General features: G+C 37.3%; 1 protein-coding gene across 2 annotated transcripts in view; it reads left to right on the forward strand.

The window, feature by feature from the left end:
- The window catches only part of LOC145991457 (OCIA domain-containing protein 1-like), a 35,805-nt gene that overhangs the window by 5,638 nt on the left and 8,774 nt on the right, over positions 1-21,393 (forward strand). The window contains exons 3-6 of one of the 2 annotated variants that reach the window (XR_014442062.1): positions 1,527-1,710; positions 15,166-15,314; positions 17,125-17,236; positions 20,661-20,792. Coding sequence is in view for 1 of the 2 variants with exons in the window: in XM_083127462.1 (XP_082983588.1) it covers positions 1,527-1,710; positions 15,166-15,314; positions 17,125-17,236; positions 20,661-20,787 (572 nt within the window). In the remaining variant the exon portion in view is untranslated. The remainder of the gene's footprint in view (positions 1-1,526; positions 1,711-15,165; positions 15,315-17,124; positions 17,237-20,660; positions 20,793-21,393) is intronic. The other variant, XM_083127462.1, reaches the window with a different exon arrangement.

The following is a 21,393-nucleotide window of genomic DNA, read 5'->3' on the forward strand; positions in this document are numbered from 1 at the left end:
GCGGTGTGGGGGTAACGCCCCACACTTTCTTGATCCGGTCGAGAGTGGGGGTGATGTGATCAGCATCACGCCCCTGACCACCTTTACCCCCCAGGGTTTCCCCCAGGTACCCATGTTATTCGATGCTGGGTGGGTGCCGGGGCCACTTCCAAAGTTAGAAAAGTTCCCGGATTTGAACCGGCTGGGGATCGAACCCACGACCTTTAGCTTGGTAGTCAGACGCGTTACCAACTGAGCAACCGCGGCTTTTAAAAGTGATGATAAAATTGATATATTGCCAAGAATGGTAATAGTGCTGGATGCATAACCTTTACACAAATTGTATGCATCAAGGCTCATACTCGTGCACATTTGATCACATATTCATAGCTTTTTATGAACAAGAGATTCATCTTTTATGCCAGTAGTGGTCTCTTTCACCCTTTCCTGAATGAACATGTTTATCATTGGGTAGGAGCAACACAAAAGAAAAATATAATGCATTTGGGAAATACTAATGCATTGAAACCTGCCGCAAACAGAATTGTAAGGGACCAGGATATTTTTCCACTGAAGTCTTGTTTCCGTTTAATGCAGATGTAATGTCTAAAAATGTAAATGCTTTTTATTCAGTCTAACCCAGTTTTTGAGAAACTTTTTTAGAATATTCTTGTAACATAAAACCCCATAAGTGAGGGTTTTTCACACTGGCACAAACAAACCACTGCCATGCTATTTTATTAATATTTTCTTTTGCAGTTTTCTGAAGTTTTCTTGTTATTTTTTTTTAATAAGTTTCTCCACAGCTTTCTTCTTTACGTAGAATATTGTACACTTAAGTTTTACCCTATTGAACATCTTCATGATCTGCTTAACAGACAATTTATCTAAATTCATTTTTTGATACCTCAAGAACTACTAAAAGCCATTGGCATTTTCATAAAATTTGATCTGGTTTACCACAACAATTCTTATTTCTTGTATATATTTATTATATATTAATTAGATATAATATTAGTGCATATGTTAAAACAAAACCAGAAGTCTGATAAATTTTCCTTCAATTTCTATGTATATGTACATAAAAAAGAAGTTAAGGTAAACCAGATAACATGAGAGAATACACCACTGGTAAATGCCAGATATCTAATTTTCTAAAGTTGAAGATCTTGCAAATAAAAGTTTAATGCAACATAATGTATTTACTGCCACATCTGTCTATCTATTAAAAGAATTATTTCGCTACATCTTAAAGTTTTTATGAACGAAGAAATCATCACAAAAAAATCAATCCTCACTTGGTAGCTCACCATGCATTTTCAGATGTGGAAGTAGTTCTGTGGCTTCGTTATTTTTGCAATGTGTGGTTTTTGGGCATGAACAGATTTATTAAATTTAGTGATATAATAGTGTCAATTTTTTGCAATTGTGTATAAAGTGTTTTCAATTTGTATATTTAGTAACTTAACTATGATAAAATTAAGCATATTGTTTCTCGTGCTAGTTGTGAATTAATGTAATATTAAAGGTAAAGTATGCAATTGCAGGATATCTGAAACCAAATCCTCGGTGGGGTCCAACACCAAAGGTTATGCTCGCTGTGACAATAGGTTACTTTCTAGGAAAGGTTTCGTACCAGAGTGTATGTGCCCAAAAAATTATGGAACTGCCAAATAGTCCACTAGGAGCTGCTATAAGGAAGAGACGACAACAGGGAAAGTTTCAGGAATCGTAAGTTTTATTTATTATTATAGAACTCTCCATATTTGTGAATGCAATAGCTGTTTTGCAGGTTTGACGTACACAGTGTGTTCCAGTGAAAAGGTGGCAGTCCTGGAAGTCCTCCGCAATAAGAATCCTTTTTTGGATGTCCTTAGTTGAACCATGATGTTCTCCTTTCATGGCCAGCTTCAATTTTGTCAACAACATAAAGCCTGCAGAATAGGTGGATGGTCACTTATAGCATCTCATTTTTTTGTTCAAAAATTTGCTCCACTCTGGCATCTTCTTGGTCATCTGACAACAAATCGTTCATTGAAATATGATAAGCAGTGGTTTTTGGAGGCCAGTGAGTCTGACAGAGACAGCGAATGGTTCGGAGAAGTTCGGCAACTTTTGCATGTCGTCTTTGTTTCCAGTTGTTCTTGATGTACCTGACCATGGATGGTCACATCACAAAATCTTGCATACGACTTGAAAATGTTGTTGTGAGATATTGCTTTTCATTGAAACCATCCAATTATTTAGAATTTCCTTATTCTTAGGTGAAGGAAGTTCATAGATAGTATTTTATCTGTATGAAATGCAGCGTTATTTCAATTTAAGATAGTTTCTGGGGAATAGAAGTTGTCGACATTTGCACGCTAGGATCATTATGAGAACCGGAGACTTAAAACATGTATAAATCGAAGAAAAATTTGCAGAGAATATGAAACAGTTTGGAGCTGATGGAGATCTGAGCTGCAATGTCATTCTTGCCTGACATGTTTGTCTGTATTTTTTCCCTCTTTGTAACTGCTCAGTTGTTTGTGATTCAGGTTAACTTGTTTTGGATTTTTATACACCCCAACTAAAACACAATTGCATTGATATAATAACTAGAGGCACATAATTTTGGTAAATAAAAAAGCAAAATTTCGGTCCGAAAACAGTCAATTTCGGGTTCAAAAGCGGTAAATAAAATAAAATTTTGATTTTATAGCGGTGAAAAATCGGATGAGAAGTGGCATATAAAAAGGCATTTTGGTTTTAAAATTGTGAATATAATCCTAAATTTGATTTAAAAATTTCACTTATTACACAAATTAACATTTCACCTCTAATAGCATATTTATGTAGCTACCAGAGTATTAAGTTTATTTCTGTGTAAAGGAGTCCATTTTTGCTACTCCAATATTAACAGCAGAATTAATAAATTTTCCATAAATTACATAACTCACAGGATAATTCAGACCCCTGAAGGTGTCTAATGGGCAAATAAACCCTAAATTTCGCATTTTGTAGTTCATTTCACATTATTTCATGACAAAACATGGTAGCAAAATTCATCTCACATCTTTCAAAACATGAAAAACACTACAGTGTGTTTTTTGTCATTTCGTTTTTTCGTCAAAAACTAAATATGCATACCCTTAGTAATAACCTACCCAGTGCTCGAAAAATTTTCTTCAAAGCTAGGCGCCAGCTTTGAAAATGAGGCGCCATGAAACTACCTACTAGCAATTGTGCATACTACAGGGTGTTTCAAAAGTTGCACAACCCAAACTTTGAAAATGTACATCATGAAAACCGTTAAGAGGTATTTACACCAGGTTTTCTGCACTAAACTAATCATGTACGCTATCACTGGATTAATAAATTTATGTTAGCATGTATCCACATAAAAGCAATTACATTATTTTAAAAAATATTGTTAATTTGCTGAAAACATCTGAGAATTAATTTTCAACAATATATACCAACGTAGAAATTTTCAGCGAAAAATGCAGCTTCGACCAGGACTCGAACACAGGTCTCTTGATATACCGTACTATTGCTCTAACCACTCGCCCGATTTTTCGCGGTTGCTGTTGTACCTGTGTGGAATCGTCTCAGCCAGTGCTACCACAACGGGATCTGTTGCCTTTGAAACACAGTAGACTTCGACATTGCCTGGTTCCTCCCAGCGTAGAGATGTTAATTATTGAAGATCAGGCACACACAGGAAATGTACTAGGTAGAAATTTTCAGCGGAAAATGCATTAACATCTCTATGCTGGGAGGAACTAGGCAATGTCGAAGTCTACTGTGTTTCAAAGGCAACAGATCCCGTTGTGGTAGCACTGGCTGAGACGATTCCACGCAGGTAAAACAGCGACAGAGAGAAATCAGACGAGGCCAGGCTGGCTCAGTAGGTCACTGGTTAGAGAAATCATACGGTATGCCAGACACCCAGGTTCGAGTCCTGGTCAAGCCTGCATTTTTCGCTGAAAATTTCTACGTAGTAAATCTCCTATGTGTGCCTGATCTTCAATAATAATACCAACTCTTAACAATTTGTTGGATTATTTGTTGGTGTTTGACTAGTCGTAAAACAGTTGCTTTGTGAGGTAAAGTAGAACCGGGGGATTTTTCTTGGAAAACCTCTTGCACATGAGTGTAAGAATGAGTAGTAAAATACTCTTCAGCAATGCACACACCCTGCCCCAAAGAATACACCACGCTGAATCAATTAAAAGAACCGGCATAGTAGTGTCGAAAGTGAGCCTAGAGAATTCAGTGTAACCAGAGGCAGACTAGGATTCTCTCAAGAGTCCAATTCCGGCACAAAATCTTGGTTTATGATTTTTCACGTAAATGTATAGCTAATACTTAGACACATGTGTGTGCGTCTGTTGACAATATTTCGACCTGCTAGCATTCCCATATATGTCCCAAAAATGGCACTTTTTCACTCAACCCATAAAATTGCCAATAAAAAATTCATCAAATGTTGCACATGAACAATGTTGGTCGCAAATGATGGATTGACATGACATCAGTCATCAGACATCTAATTATGACCCTTCGATAATTTCTTACGTATTTTTATAACTCAAAAGTGCATTTCTGGAAAAAATTTAACGCTGTCTTCCGCCAGTTATTAATTTATCTAAATTTTCTGTATGGAGAAAACTGATAATTTAAGCATTGAAAAAAATCTCAATGGATGAGACTTTATAATGCAGAAAAACCGGTGTAAATATCCCTTATGGTTTTCATGATATACATTTTCAAAGTTTGGGTTGTGCAATTTTTAAAGCACTCTGTATAAGAAGCTGAGCATCACGGTATTTAAAACATCGCTAAATCATTCGAGAAAAAAAGAAATTGGGTGTTGGGGGACAAAGAGTAAGAAATTATTACTGATTCTCTGGAATGTTCACAATGTTGTTTTTTTTAAAAAATGATAATTTCCTAACTTACGCTACAGCACCTAGAATAACGTAGTGTGGAAAACGGCATGCTTCTGCGCTCTCTGGTTGGTTCCACTCGAAAATGATCCGCTAGAGGTGCTGGTGTTGACCCCGGTGCTTGGTGTTCGACTGCTTATAATGGAAGTAAATGGAGTTTTCGCTGCAATGTCTGATTCTTTTACATGAAGCATTTCTATGAATGTTATAATTGCTATGATATTTGGTACAGTGGTCGCGAAGATATTAACAAACATTCTAGACAGTTGACCACATCCTGTTATCGTCATACTTTCGTTAATAATACGGGAGAAAAAATACGCGTGGAATGTTCTTGGGAACTAAATTTTTGTGTATGAATTAGGTCATCATCATCATTTCTTTTAAAGATATACACACTGAAGCATTTGTATTTTTGATATTTACTGTCTCTTTTCTTCCGCTTTAAACTAATCGCGTCGATGATGATTGCATGAAACGACAAGGGGAACCCCACAAAACTTTCTTAGTGCCATCGACATGAGTGTAGGAAACTTTCAAACCAATGGGACAAGCGACACGGGATGTTCACGCTGTCACACTAGTGACACACACTTCCAGACTGTAAAATAGCATTCATTTCACATGAGGGTCCAAACAGCAAATGACACGTTCATATGGCATATTCGCGTGCTACTTGTTACTTCGGTCGGAAAGCTCCTTAAGGGGGTTCTAAAGCCATGCTAAAGCATAGACCCGAATTTCTAAGGGTAACCGTACAACTAATATAGATTCGGTAAGGAAGAAATTTTCCGATATAAAATATTGTTTTATTCACTAGAACATGTGAACCTTATAATTTTGTTACGATTGAAGGGATTTAAGTAAATAACAGAAAATATAAGGTCTCCGTCATGTTCAAATTGCTGCGTACAGATGGCGCTGAAGTGGTAGTTTTGTTAATACCGGTGCATTTTCTTTCTTTTATGACCAGTATGGAAGATTTCGTGGTGAAACAAAGATCACATGTTCTTCCCGCAAGCATCTTAAATACTATGTGAAAAAATGAAAACATTTCGTACCTTCAGAGAGTAGTGCCTATCATTAAAACTTTTGAAGTGGAGTTTCGTTGCAATATACTCCGTGGTGCAGATTTTAGCCAACACTGTTGCCGAGATTTCACTCCGTGCTTTCTAACGATATGATCAATGCAAGTTCTTGAAAGAGTGAAAATCAAACCAAGCTACCAGAGGATATCGAATCCCGTACAGATACGAGAACAAGGGAACAAATATTCCACGGAGGATGTTAAAAAGCTGAACAAGCTCGAAGGTAAGTCTTAATATTTAATTGCTTGCTGCTTAATATTATCCATCAAAGGCAAAATGTTTGAAATATAGGAAAAATGCATAATTTATTTACGTGTTGAAGAAATATCTTCCGATGTAATATCGGGAGAATATCGCTTGACACTGCATGACTTTTTTAACTTCCAAACGAAGTTGATAATTCTTTATAAATGTAAAATCAGAATAGAATGTTATATTTTACGTTAGGCATAATCCTAATAACTACCGTTTTGAGATCATTACTATAGCATAAAATATACGTAGCTTCATATAGATTATTGATATCATTAAATCAATATTGCATAAAATGCTCTATTTTCATTCCTGTAAGTTAATTTCCAAACCTACGAAACTCGTGCTATTCACATGTACAACATCGGAATGTTTATTACAAATCAGTAGTTTGTTCAAATGTTTTTTACTTTGCTCTTGTATGTGGTTGAAACTAGTACTTGCTGACCTATTTTCTACAAGAGTTTGTCTCTTTTTAGTTTTGAAGCAACTCGCAAATATTCATATGTATTAAGTAGGTCAGGCTAAGTTAGGTTTGATTCGAATAGATGTAATGTTGCAAGTTTCGGACACATTTCTACAGTGTGTCCCAAAAGTCCCTTAACAGCCGTCCTAGAGACGTGTAGTGCAGAGATTGACATGATTTGAGTATATAGTAATACTGTAGGGGTTGGGGGAACATGATTGCTGTGGGTGACCATGGCGGCGGCCATCTTGGTATCCGCCATATTGGATGGAGGTCAATTGTTTTAAAAGGGAAGGTATATGTGTGGCACATACTTTTAGGCTAGAATTGCACCAGAAACAAGAATATGAAGCCAGTTTTCAGATATCTTTAATCTGTGAAAAGTTATTGATGCAATGTTGAATAAATGATGACGTATGATAAAGTATGGAAATTGTGATAACTGATATCATATCTCTTTTGTTGCAAGTGTAAGTGACAAAGAACATGATGTTATCCAATGAGGAACGAATTGAGATCATCCTCATTTCCGCCGGAAGGAGTTCACGGGACATTGCCAATGACTTCAATCAAAGACATCCGCTTAGGCTGCCAGTGTCGCATGTTAGTGTGGCCAATGTGATGAAGCGGTTTAAAGAAACGGGTGCAGTGCACGATAGACGTCGATCGGGAAGACCAAAAACAGCCACGGATGAAGAAACAACAACGGCATTTCTGGCATCATTCGTGAAAAAAGTATTCACCCAAAAAAAGTATTCGACGACTATCCGCCCAGTGTGGTGTTAACAAGTGTTCGATTAGCAGGATTATGCCAGAACACAAGTGGCATCCCTACAAGATGCAAACGCAACATCATCTCAGTGAAGATGATCTTCATAGGAGGGTGGAATTTTCTGAGTGGTGTGTCGTGCAACTTGAACGTGACCCTGACTTCTGGCGAAACATTCTGCATAGCGATGAGGCATTTTTTTATACCAATGGTGAGGTCAACCGTCAAAACTTGCGGTGTTGGTCCTCTGAGAACCCGCACTGGGTAAACCCGGGGAACGTGGTTGGGCCAGCAAAAGTTATGGTGTGGTATGGAATTTGGAATACCAAAATCATAGGTCCATTTTTCATTGAGGGGACATTGAATGCAGAGACCTACCTGCAGTTGCTACGCGATCTTGTCTTACCTTCAGTGTGTATGCCGGATGGGTCTTTCCCAGAATTTTTTTCAACATGATGGTGTACCACCTCATTATGGGAACATTGTTCGGTCGTACCTTGATATCCAATTTGCTGGAGGCCTTCCCCATGGCGCAGTGGTAGCGTCATTGCCTTGTAATCAAGGGGTCCCGGGTTCGATACCCGGTGGAGGCACAAGTGGTTCGGATTCCACTTTAAACTGTAGGTCCAGTCCCGATTAGCCTTACTGCGCATAAAGTGGACTTAAAACACCAAATCAAACCAATTTCCTGGTAGGTGGATTGGCAGACGAGGACCAAGAGAGTGGCCAGCCAGGTCTCCAGATCTTACTCCTCTTGATTTTTACTTGTGGGACCATCTTAAGGCCATGGTTTATGCAGTTCCAATACGTGATATGCGTCACCTTCGTCAACGAATCACTGAGGCCTGTGCCGCTGTCACTCCCGATACTCTTTTGAATGTTCGCGTGCATGGGAGACTTGCTTACGGATGTGTTTACGGGAGCATGGCGAGCACATTGAGCACATTTTGTAGCGCAATAACTTTTCACAGATTAAAGATATCTGAAAACTGGCTTCATATTCTTGTTTCTGGTGCAATTCTAGCTTAAAATTATGTGCCACACATATACCTTCCCATTTAAAAAATTTGACCTCCATCCAAAATGGTGGATACCAAAATGGCCGCCGCCATGGTCACCCACAGCAATCATGTTCCCCCTACCCCTACAGTATTACTATATACTCAAATCATGTCAATCTCTGCACTACACGTCTCTAGGGTAGCTGTTAAGGGACTTTTGGGACACCCTGTATTATCTTCCTTTACAGAAACACGTCAGAAAACCGGTTTTGTAAACTGTATGAAGCTCTTCTGCTTTCTTGTCCTTTTATAATTTAGGACGGCTCATAATGAGAGTGCATTTCGTCCAATAACTTGATGCTGTATATATTTAAAATGTAAAGTACACCCTAACAGTTATCAGACTAAAATCTTACCGTCTATTGAACACAAGTCTGTATGTTTACTGAGAATTTCAAAATGAGTACCGGTATAGATAAATGTTCCCATACTTACAAGTACAAGGGCAATAATTTAATTGTGGATGACACAGAGCTTCATAGAAATCATAATTTGTCCTGATTATTCTACGTATATTTGGTTCAATATCAGATTGGATTTCAGTAGCCGTTTGTACTAAATAGTTTACTTCAAATACCAGTTAGTTTGAAGCTTGACTAGTTTTTCTCTCAGACCTATGACTGATTGATTTTGCATGGATGCCTATTATTAACATTCCATGCAGATAAAAGTTTTTTTTAAGCTTTTTTGCTTCTTGGCTGGTCTACTATAATCATTCAAATAAAAATATAGTAGGAACTGAATTTCCATTTCATAATGTATTTCTGTTATTTTACCTCCAACTTCTGCTCCTTGGAACAATGATGATGAATAATGATTTGATAAAATGGATGATTGGAACAAAGATAATGATTAAATACATACATGAAACCAGGATTCGAACCTGGAGGAACCTCACTCCATATAGCGTTGCAATCATCACTCTACTATGAAAATATTTCTAACAATTATTTTGCCAATTTCTGTTTTAGGTTCATCATATTTAACATTCATTATAAAGTTAGATCATTGAAGTGAGCTCATATCGTGAACCAAACTTCCCTTTAATAACAGAACGATATCGTTAAGCATTATAGTGCCAATTGGATCCATTATTATCAAATCCATTTACTCAACATCTGTAAGTTCCATTATTAACTCAACTTGTCTAAGGTTGTAACAATGTAATATCAATATTTTTTAAACATGTTTTGTAAGTTCATAGTCTCATATACGATGTTAAAAACTATTTTTATTTGTTCCTTTTGCAGATGAGCATTTGAGAAACTAATCGAAGTGTCTTCTACCAATAGTAAAGAGCACTATTGAAATTTGTACAAAAGGACAATAGGTTTTACCGACAATGGCAGTTGCATACCATGGCAGTTGGTGTATAAACTTCTACGGAATATACTGTAAATCAACAAAGTGGACTGTTTGAACTTTACATGGAAGAGTACATACATTTTTGCTTGCTAGCGTAGACACTTGATTGAATGGTGATGATTTACTAGAAATCAAGAGTCCAAAATATGCTCAAGAAATTATGTTTCAAGCCTTAATAATATCTGATAGCAAGTGGTCATCAATTGTAAATTGTATATTAGTGGAAACAGGAGAAAAAAACAGTGCCAGGGGTGTGACTTACTTGTCTTGTCTGTCAAGCATTGGTACGCATTCATTGATATTCTTTCAAGTTTAAATTTTTAGAGGTATTTTCAAAAATCCTAAGGAAATAAATTTCTTCCTGAATACGATGATGATTTGCAAAAAGCATATCTCTCAGACAGTGGCGGCAATTAGGGGGAGGGGCAGATGGCCCCCACTTTTACCACAATACTATACAAAACCTCATCTACCAATGGAAATTAAAGTGTCCCTGCCCTCTCCCAGTTTTGGAACCCAATCGCCAACACTGCTCTCAGAGAACACAATAATGTTTTGCAGGGTACGATAAAGAAAAATAATAAATATGCATTGAAACAACAACGTAAATATGATCTAGTTTTAGTAGTCCCTGTAAACAATTATTTTGTAAGCTATTGAACTTCTATTCTAATGGTATTTATTACTGTATTGTATCTTCCCTCGAATCTTTATACACAGAAAGGCTAATTGGGACTGGGCCTACAGTTTAAAGTGGGATCCGAACCACTATATACAGTCACCGGCAATAAAAATGGGACATCTATATTCTGAAATACCTGCATCTTTGCAATGCGTTGTGTGTTGCCTAACTCAATGTCAGTGACAGAACTTGCCATTGAAAATTTGCTATTACAATTCACTCATCGCCGTAGATTTAGACAACACACAAGACGCATTGCAGAGAAGGGAGACTTTAGGATCTAGTTGTCCCATTCTTATTTGACGATCACTGTACATTCACCGTCTATCGAACCTGGGACTCCTGTATTACAAGGCGATTACGTTACCACTTTGCCAAGGGGGAGGCTCAACTTCCCTCGCAATTCATACTAATATGTTGCTGAACTCGATGATATATCAGCAGTGTTTGAATAGTTACTCTTTAAAAGTAACTCCGAGTTAATCACTTGAGAAAGTAATTCGCATATAATTACTGTTCTTTAGAAAGTACTTGACATAGTTATTATTACAGTTACTTTACTCTAGATTTGTTTCATCTCGTAAGACGTTGTTCGGATCATGAGTTGCAAGCGCGATGTCCTTTTCACCACCGATGACCACTAAATGCTAAGCATTAAGTTTCATGAAATTATAACTTATTTCTTACATTTCATGTACAAACATTGAGGCAATAAAATTCACAGTAAACTTCTGTTACAAAGCAATGACGATTAACATTTCATTTAATTTTGTTGAGCAAACCAAATATTTTTTAGAATTTATGTTGAACTATAAAATTACTGTCCATGAGGATTGTTGAAGATTATGTATGTAGTCTTATATGGTAAGTGTTCTAATACAAATAAACTTGGTATACATCCTGGCTCTTGACGAAAAAATACAAAATTGTCCTCATGATCTCGAGATTTTAATAATCATCAATTGATTGATTTGCTTTATTTTACTTCGTTTTTTGTGTCACTTTTGGCTAGTTTACGATGATGGAGATGAGTGGATATGATGAAATTGATGAATGGACACTCACGAACATCCATGCCCAGGCCAGGATTCGAACCCGGGACACCTGGCGTCGTAGCGCGATGTGCTAACCACTCCGCCACGGGGGCCGGCTTTAATAATCGTCAATTTACCCATTCTTTGAGGAGAACATTTGGTTCAAGTTAATATTTCTTTCCATGCAGTAAAGTAATTGTACAACTTACTAGTTAGGTGGAAAAATAACTGAGTTACAATTACTAATTTCATAACGTAAGTAGTTTACAGTTACTGTTACTTGAAAATGTTACTGATACTTCCAAAGATTCTACATCAACTGCAGAACTGAAAACCAGAATAGACCAAATCCGTAAAGAACTATGAAACAGGACATTGTGTGGTGACATGACATGCAAATAAATTAGATGCGCTACAAAACTGTATTTAATATTGAACTATTATAAAAATAACAAATATGTCTTCTGTTGTGTATCCAGAATTCTTCTGACATTTTTCTTTCAAAATCGCGATATTAAAACTCAGTAAACATAAGGGTGCAGAATTACATGTTTATTCACTTGAATGATAAAAGATCGTTAGAGAGCGCTAATATTTATAAATATTTACAAGATGTTCACTGAAATTCTGCAAATTTATGAAGAAAATCTGCTAACGTTACCGATAAAAGATATAAATATGTTCATGTACTGTCATATAAAGTGAATTCTACAGTCAATACAGCATTCGCTTCAAACGTAATTGCAAAAGGTTTTCAATTATATCAATTACTCTTCTTACTTCATGCATTTCGTGTTTGAATTAACTACAGCTATCTTTGTATGTTCTCTTCTGCTTTCGAAATATTAAAAGAAATACATAATACAATACAAGGGATTTTATATAACTATTACGACTATTACTATCTTGCATTGCTGATAAATTGTTGTATTTTTTTCAATAAGAACATACAACTAAAATCTCATGATAAACAATTACGTTGCTCCACATCTACTTAGATTTTTCAATAAAATCTGCTAACCAACGTGACGTCATATCCCATCAAGGAGTACCCTAATCGACCAACCTGTATGTATCTACCTTGATTACGCGGAGATCTGACAACATGGCCCTCGGTTGCCATGGCAAACGGTGCTGCCATCTGTTATCGAAAAATTACCACAAAATTGCCTTTAGTACGGCCTTAAAGGAAGGGTGCTCAGACCGAAGCGACGTGCTACAGGGGGAGTTCCCAACTAAGTGACAAGCGACATGGTGCCTTCAGTTTATTAGCAAGCGTTGCTTGCGAACAACAGATAGGCGACACGATAAACCACACATTACAACAACAGATCTAGGCGACACGATAAGCCACACGTGTCGCTTTGTCGCTTCTGCGTCGCTCAAACTGGGCCATTCCCTCAATAGCTTGCAACATGTTGCCGTGGTTTGTTGTTCGCCCATATGCGATGCAATGAGTGTCTTGCTTTAGTGAGATTGCGCACCAAAGCGACAAGCGACACTTATCGCTTGAGGATTTCACCAACCGAATGCTGGCCTGTGCTTCCCGTCATGCCGCACGATGTGAAATGTTGGCTCTTGATTGGCTCCTTTCCAAGCAACATGTGTCACTTCGGTATTAAAGTTGCCTTGGACCGAATGACCCGGGTAGCTTTGGTGTGAAATCCTCATATCGTTTGTCGCGTGTCGCTTTGGTGTAAAATCTCCTTGAGGAAACGGTGCAGTCAGAGCTTTTGTCCCTACGGTTCGAAAGGCTGCATTGATTTCAGACTGCTCGCTTTCTAGCAACATTTATGGTTTGTTGCCTCGGTATGAAATATCTCTCAGGATACTATTTATATTCTAATAACATAGAAAAACAAACACTAATACCCAGTCCAAGACCTGACGTCCGGAATCACATTGCGATGTTTCTTCTTGTCTTACTCATGCTATTTATTTATTAATTTTATTTTACTTTTCTTTCCAAATTAATGCCATTTCGTGACTGCAAATCACTCCACAAATATAACTGTTTCCATCAATTCACTTACCGCCTTTCTAGAGAAACAAATCTACACAATATATTCCAAAAACTAACTAAGAACGGTGCAGTCAGAGCTTTTGTCCCTACGGTTCGAAAGGCTGCATTGATTTCAGACTGCTCGCTTTCAAGCAACATTTATGGTTTGTTGCCTCGGTATGAAATATCTCTCAGGATACTATTTATATTCTAATAACATAGAAAAACAAACACTAATACCCAGTCCAAGACCTGACGTCCGGAATCACATTGCGATGTTTCTTCTTGTCTTACTCATGCTATTTATTTATTAATTTTATTTTACTTTTCTTTCCAAATTAATGCCATTTCGTGACTGCAAATCACTCCACAAATATAACTGTTTCCATCAATTCACTTACCGCCTTTCTAGAGAAACAAATCTACACAATATATTCCAAAAACTAACTAAGCCGCATTACTGTCATAACAAAATTAGCACCTGGGTCGATCGCACTGCCATCTACTTGTCATCGTCTCGGGGAACCAGTTTCTTGGGTCGTTTTCCACACTACGTTATTCAAGGCGCTGTACTTACGCTGTACTGCAATTTGAACTTAGAGTCATCAAAATTTTGTACATATTACAGCATAAGATCACAGTCTCCAGGCTGAAATTTTTAGTCGCCATGGCGACCTGCTGACCGGGATTTTTCGAGCCCTGAACCTACTACCCCTGAAGATGGAGACAGATCTTGTCTCCAAGGCAGTGGGTCTCAACCTTTGCGCGACCACAGACCAGTAAATTATTTTTTGAAAAGGTGATTGGTAAGTGCTGAATCAGAATATTTCCACTACAAAATATTTTTCAAATGAAAATTGCCGCACAAACTAAATGATAAATTTCTAGAGAACAGATATAGTTTATGCCAGGGCCCAGTACTAGGCCGTGATCGTTCGTTGAATAATGCTGCTGTAAGGGAGCTTTCAGACCTAAGCAACAAGAAACATGCTACAGTATATGTGTCACTTGGACACCAACTGACAGAAATAATAAGAGTTTACAGCAGAATGAGTGTGTATGAAGAATTGATGTATCAATTTACATGTTTTGAATATAATCTATATGTGTATTATATACTGCTACTGCTCTTTCATGGAGCAATATTTATTGTGAGGGCCACAGGGGCTATTCAAGGAGAATTTTTAACCCATTTTCCGGTCTGTAATTAGAAGTCTCTGGCTGAAGGGAATGGTTTCGCACATATGCAGATCATTTTGTCACAAGCTGCTTCACATGAGACCAAATTCCACAGACTTTCATTTTTTTTTATCACAACCCTTCACAAGGTGACTTGAGTCAAATATTTCATCCGACGTGTGGCCTAATATTAGACTAATAAAATACCAAACTGAATTATGTCACATGATTCTATGCTCAGGTTTGTGATCCCTTCTTCTCTTCACTGTTGAGTCCCCCCTCACTGCGATATTCACTTTTTTAAAATAATAATAATATTTCAAGATGTAAATTTAAATTAATATGATTTTTTTTCAGGTTATCTCTTGATCCATCTTTTGGAGCGGCTCTTCCTCCATTTGGTAGCTCATACGAGACCTACAGTGATGTCAGCCCCAAGCATGATATTGACGAAAGGCCATACCAAGCAGAGGGACTAGATGATTCCTTTAGGCCAACTGTTGACAGTAAGCTTTAGAGGTCCTTTTTTTAGAATTTATATTCAAGACTATCCAAATATTTTTGATTTATGAAGATCGACATAGAACTGGAATAATATGTAGTGTGATGATGGGTTTACGTGTTTGCGACTAGGTCCCTGCAGTAAATGGCTCTGGGGCTCACTTAGCCTCTAATCAGTGGGTAGCTAGGAGGTAAAAGACAACAAGACAACTGGAGTATGATGCTCATCACACCACACCCATTCTGACCGAGAATGTGTAGGGTTCCTTTCCTTCACATTTATGTCTTTATTGCACAGTGCATTTCACAGGAAAAGTTGTTTTTTTCTCTACAATACTACTTTTTTTTTCCTTTTTGAACATATATTGTTGACAATATTCCCTTTCTTAATTTATGTTGCATGCCTAGTTTTTCCATTATCATATTTAACCTGTGGTGCAACAGCCAATTGAGGCCCGGGCCTACCTACCGATTGCTGGCCTCCTGATGCTACTCACTCATTCACTTAGGTGGGAGATCATCCAACCATATAAGGTGACGTGTGATGCACAATGAACCCCAGTCGTTGTTGTATGTTTCCATGACTGGATTACGCTACTCATTAAAATAGCGAAAGAACACATCGGAAATTGCTACCAAATCCTAACCAAATGGCGTAAAATTATAACTGCTGTTTCCTGAATGTCATGTTGGGTGGTATATTCACTTGCACGAAACCTTCGGTCTGTTCTGCTTCACGGTAAGGTAACAGACGTACTTAATTCCACAACAACACACATCTCCAAGCTAAAGACAATGGAAAACATTCATAAACATCATAATCTTCATAAACCATGGAAAAGATTTCACTTTCTCGATGAGAGAGGGTCAAGGGCAGGGGCTGCTTGCACAGCTCTTAATTTTCTTCAGCACCCCCTATGTACAACTGTGAAAACACTCACACTTTGAGTGTCATATTATGTCATGTCGTCATATTGAGTGCCGAATGTTAAGGTACTGAAGTAAGACCGTTATTATTGTATGCAACAGGCAAGCACTGAAAGAGATGACAACATGTATACTTTTCTGTAGTGGTGGCAGCCTTTATAAAGATCAGAGGCCATTTTTTTCTTTCGTCAGCAGTGTTATGATTTTTTTTTTTCTTCAAGTGGTCTGTTTGTGGTTTTCGATAATTGCCGATAGCTTAATGTGTGTTATGTTTTTCTTTTCTTTTTTTGCATTGTTGATAAACTTTATTTTCTGCCTACTGGTTCTTCTTCACACTGGAGCAAAATTTCAGCTGCTTCCAAGGTATCACCAGGTCGTGCTCGGAAAATTATTTCATGCGAGTTGCAACGCGAAGTGTAGTGGTCTTGTGTATGACCACTTTCTTAGGGTATAAGACTTAATACATATCATCATGGGCATCCAGGGGGAGGGCAAGGAGAGCACAGCCTCCCTGGAAAATGAATGTCAATCTAAATTTATATATTTCACACACATAATTTCATTTGTCAGTAATTTATGTTAATTAGTGGCAGCTATTAGGGGTGCAGTTGGCCCCCACACTATGCTAAACCTTATCTACCAAGGGAAAGTAAACTGACCTCTTCCCTCCAGTTTTGGCACCTTGCTCCCCCAGTTTTGAAAGGTTGCATGCCTGTTTCATGTTTTCCTTATTTTCAGCATCACATCCCCTCAGCATCCTTAGATGATTTATCCTGGATGTTCAAGGATATCAAATTTTTGCATTATTGTTTTCAAATATGAGTCTGTTTTCCAAATGTTATATTATACACACTGTATAAGTCATATTAAGAATAATTTCCTTTCCAGCACCCATCATAGAAGAGGAACCTCTGCCACCAGCACAGTCATACACAAGCTACGAAGAACTTAGAAGGAAGAATAGAGAGGATTATGATCAAAAAAGAAAGAACCCGTATAGGTTTGTAAATGCAAATATGGTCAATTTCCCAACATAGTCCCCTTTCTCACATAAGATACTATTAAAGAGTACTGCTATAACTTGACAAGTTTAAAAACAAGGCCCTGCAATCCATTGATTGCCCACCTCACACCACATTTCCCCACTCCCTTCTCCACGGCGACGTTGGTTCGCAGTGTTGCAACCTGGAGGGAGCATTTGAGGATTTTCAACAAAATTTGAATGTGAAAGGTATGAAATTAGTATTCCCTCGCCTACTCTAGCTATTGATTACGCTAAATTCTAAATACATTTTGATATTTTTTTCCCTTTAAACATTAAATGAATTAAGTTATATTAGGGATATTTCTTGCCAGCATAAGAAATGTATGAAATAAAACCATTGTTCTCACACGCAAACACACACCACTTCAACATCAGAGAAACGCCTCTGAAATCAAGAACCTCTTCCACATGAATGATGGGGTCAGATGGGGGTGAAAATATTGCCTGCAGTTGTGACGTCAGATAAAGAAAGATTGGGTTAAACAACGGTGAAATATTGTTCGCATACTGATTGATATTGATAAGATATAAAAGAGGAGCTTGCATTTCAAAAATATGCAGCCAAGAGTAAAGAGCAAGAACATTCCAATGCTTTAGAAAATAACACAGGCAAGCGTCTTATCAGATTGCCTTCTCGTAGTGATTGTTGTATGATAAACAAAAGAACCCCCACCCCACTCAGCTTTAAAAAAAAAAGACAGGCTGCTGCTCGATGTCGCATTCAGAAAATGAAGTCATTCGCCCTGTAGTTTCTCTTCGTTATTAACCTTAACGTGCATGCGTCATACTACAGTTTACAATCTGCACACCGCACGCATTTTCAAAGGCCGGATTAAATAAAATGAACCACTGATATAATATGAGCCGGCACCGTCACGCTACACAGTGAAAATCGTTTGCCATATTTGTTTTAGCTTAATTTTGCTGAGTTGGCACCACTGGTACTCTCAAGGCCAGACCAGTACGTAGAAGAGTTGTGGGGAGGATGATGTAATAGGAATTGCTCCACAGTGATCTGTGCATATTGGGACTTAACTTGACAGGCTATAGAGCTAAGTTGTGGTAGAAGTGAATGATTTGTAAGGATTATAACGGATTTTTATGACCTTTGCATAAACACAACATATGTGTGCATAGATAAAAAAAATGTAAAAAATATCCTTATTTTCAAATTACAAACATTTTGTTAATATTTTAATCAAAAGAAAATGTGATATGATGTAAAAAAAAAGCTGTGCAAGTAACATCGGCGCAGAAAGTATGACATATTCCCAATATATCAATAATTTCTATCATATTGAAACGCTTGTGCCTTTTGATATACAACAGCAAGCAAATAAATATAAGAATAACCTTCCAACCAAGGGAACTAATTGTCACAAAGGCAGAATGTATTTTGTATTAGTTTTATGTTCCCACAACCATGCAAAGTCATGTTGAAAATAGCCAGATTCATCTTGGAGAAAAAATAATAGCAATGGATATGGAAAGCAGTGTTGCCATCTTACAGGAAAAATCGCTCATAGCATTGGCCCTATGGACGTTGGATGACCAAATTTACAAGGGAGCACAAGAAAACCACTCTTTGAGGCCATGTAATCCTCGTCCCCCAATTTTGAATTTAGGGGTCTCTTGCTGGACCAATAATTACCACACTTTGTAAAACAAGTTTCTTTTTTTATTATTATTACATGGAAAAGTAAAACATATCAGCATAAATCAATGATTGAAGAGTAATACTCATTCTTAAGTTACTAACAATTTTTGGAGACAAAAAATTACTCTTTTAGTAAAACGTATTTCTTAAAGAAACTACATAATAATAAATACATTGTTTTGTGATTGAAATATGTCATTCCTTCATATGTGTATAAATGAACAAGAAAGACTGAACTGAAATACAGTATTGTGTGTAGTTTTGAAGAAATGACTTGTTAATTGCTGCCATGTGGTGATGGTGGTTGTCAGCATGTTGATCACCCATCCGTAGGGCAACACATTTGGTGGTCTAAATTTAGGTCACTTTTCCTCTAAAGATTAACAGTCATGCCCTTAAATTTTAAAGTTGTCAACAACCTTCATAGACATTCTATATGCAACATATCCACCCTCTACCAACATTTGAACTGTTCTTCAAAACTGGACTAAAATGGATAACTAAAAATAACATAGACATAAAAAAAGGGTAAAAATGATAGCAGTACACAAAAGTCTTCTTCAGATGTGGCTGGGTGTGGGTGTGTGTATGGGGGTCTAGGGAGGCATGGGTTGAGAGGCTGTAATAGGTAAGTAAGGTTGATTGATTGAATTGTTGTTTTAAGTCCACTTTATGCACACAAAAGCTAATCGGGACTGGACCTACAGTTTAAAGTGGGATCTGAACCACTTTGTGCCTCCACTGGGTATTGAACCGGGGACCCCTTCATTACAAGGCGACAACGCTTCCACTGCGCCATTAGGGAGGTCCAGGTAAGGTTTAAATAGAGAAAACACTGCTTGTGCAATTGAATTTTTGGGACGTTTCCCTTGAAAACCAGGAATTAATACTTGAAGTTTATCATAGTCCTAGAGTAGCCATCTGCTTTTGATGTTGAAGTTTGTAAATTAAATTTAATATAACAATGAAATGCAATGTAAATTCAATAATTGAGGAAAGCTTTGAATTCGTTCTGCATCATTCACATGAATCTTCGTGTGGTTTGCTTTTTGCTGTTGCCAACAGCAAGTTGACTACACAAGTCTATTAAACTATTGATAACATCTAGACAAGAGCAAAAGCAAACCAAGTGAATACTCTAAAATGAATTCTAAGCAGATGTAGTTTTTCAGATTTTGGAATATCATAGCAGTTTTCCGAAAGAAGAGGAAAATTAAAAAATAGCTGCCCTCGTGTCGGCCAAAGGTCCAGCCAAGCCTTAAATGACAAGGTTGGGAACATTGCCTCACATGGTTCTATATGATAGCTGCCATCTGATAGTTTAGTTTCTCATAAAGCATTTCGCTGTAGGTGACTGCATGTGGAGCTTTATATTCATAGAGGTCTGTAATAGCTACTCAGCGAGAGTTTTGTAGTCAGTTTAATCGACATGATGCATCATAACACAACATATTCTTGTGTGGATATCGGAGGTTAGACAATATGGCTCTGTTGTTGATACCACACTACCAGAGGACAGTTTGATCTATCCATTCAGGGGAAACACCCACTCAAGTGTAATAGAAAATAGTTTTCCTGCTATGAATTTTTTGTGCAGCCCTGCTCATTTGAAAAGCACAAACTTCTCGCATCATGAGAGGCTTAGAAGCTGAAGAGGCTAAGAAGTTTATTTGTTTTCACAAGTTTAGAGTACTTGCACTTACATTCCACTTTTGTTTTAAGGAGTTTGAGCCAAGAAGAGGCCATAAGAATGAGGACAGGAGGCTCTCCACCAGCAATCGGTGGCAGCATACCAGCACGAAGTACAGGAGCTGAGAAGAACAAGTATGGCGATGTTTGGGATGGATAGGTTTGTATTTTGCAGCCTTGATTTAAGTTACAGCCAACATGCCATTGGGAAAAAAAATCATTTTAAAAAGTACATGTTTATTCCATGGGACCTATCAGGCTGAAGCATCATCCATTAATTAAACCAGGGAAAAGTAATCAAATAATATACTTTCATGTATATTCAATAAGTATGCGAGAGTGTTAACCACTTGGTTACATGAGAGCCCAATTCATGTGCTCTCGATATGTAAAACTGCAGTTTCTACTTCTCAAACCATTAACATATATTAAATAATCACATAAAGGAATCATTGACATTTTTAATGATGTGTTTTGTGTATCAAAGAAATAAATTTTAAAAAAAATGAATTGCCCACATAGCCTTATTCCCAAACCTGAAGCGAGCAGTCTGTAACAAAATAACTGTACCACTTAACACAATGGAACGCAAACTGTGTTTTAGGTGATATGTAGACAATTATACCGCTCATATTATACTTTAGATTTATCCTGGGCCTTGTTTTATATGTCTGTTAATAATTAAAGCCTGGATATTGACCTTTTGTCATTTTTTTTCAATAAAATAATCATTACATGTTAATTTTGAATAAAGTGACATTATTAA

This window comes from Lepisma saccharinum, chromosome 8, assembly GCF_977018435.1.
Source record: "Lepisma saccharinum chromosome 8, izLepSacc3.1, whole genome shotgun sequence".
NCBI lineage: Eukaryota > Metazoa > Arthropoda > Insecta > Zygentoma > Lepismatidae > Lepisma > Lepisma saccharinum.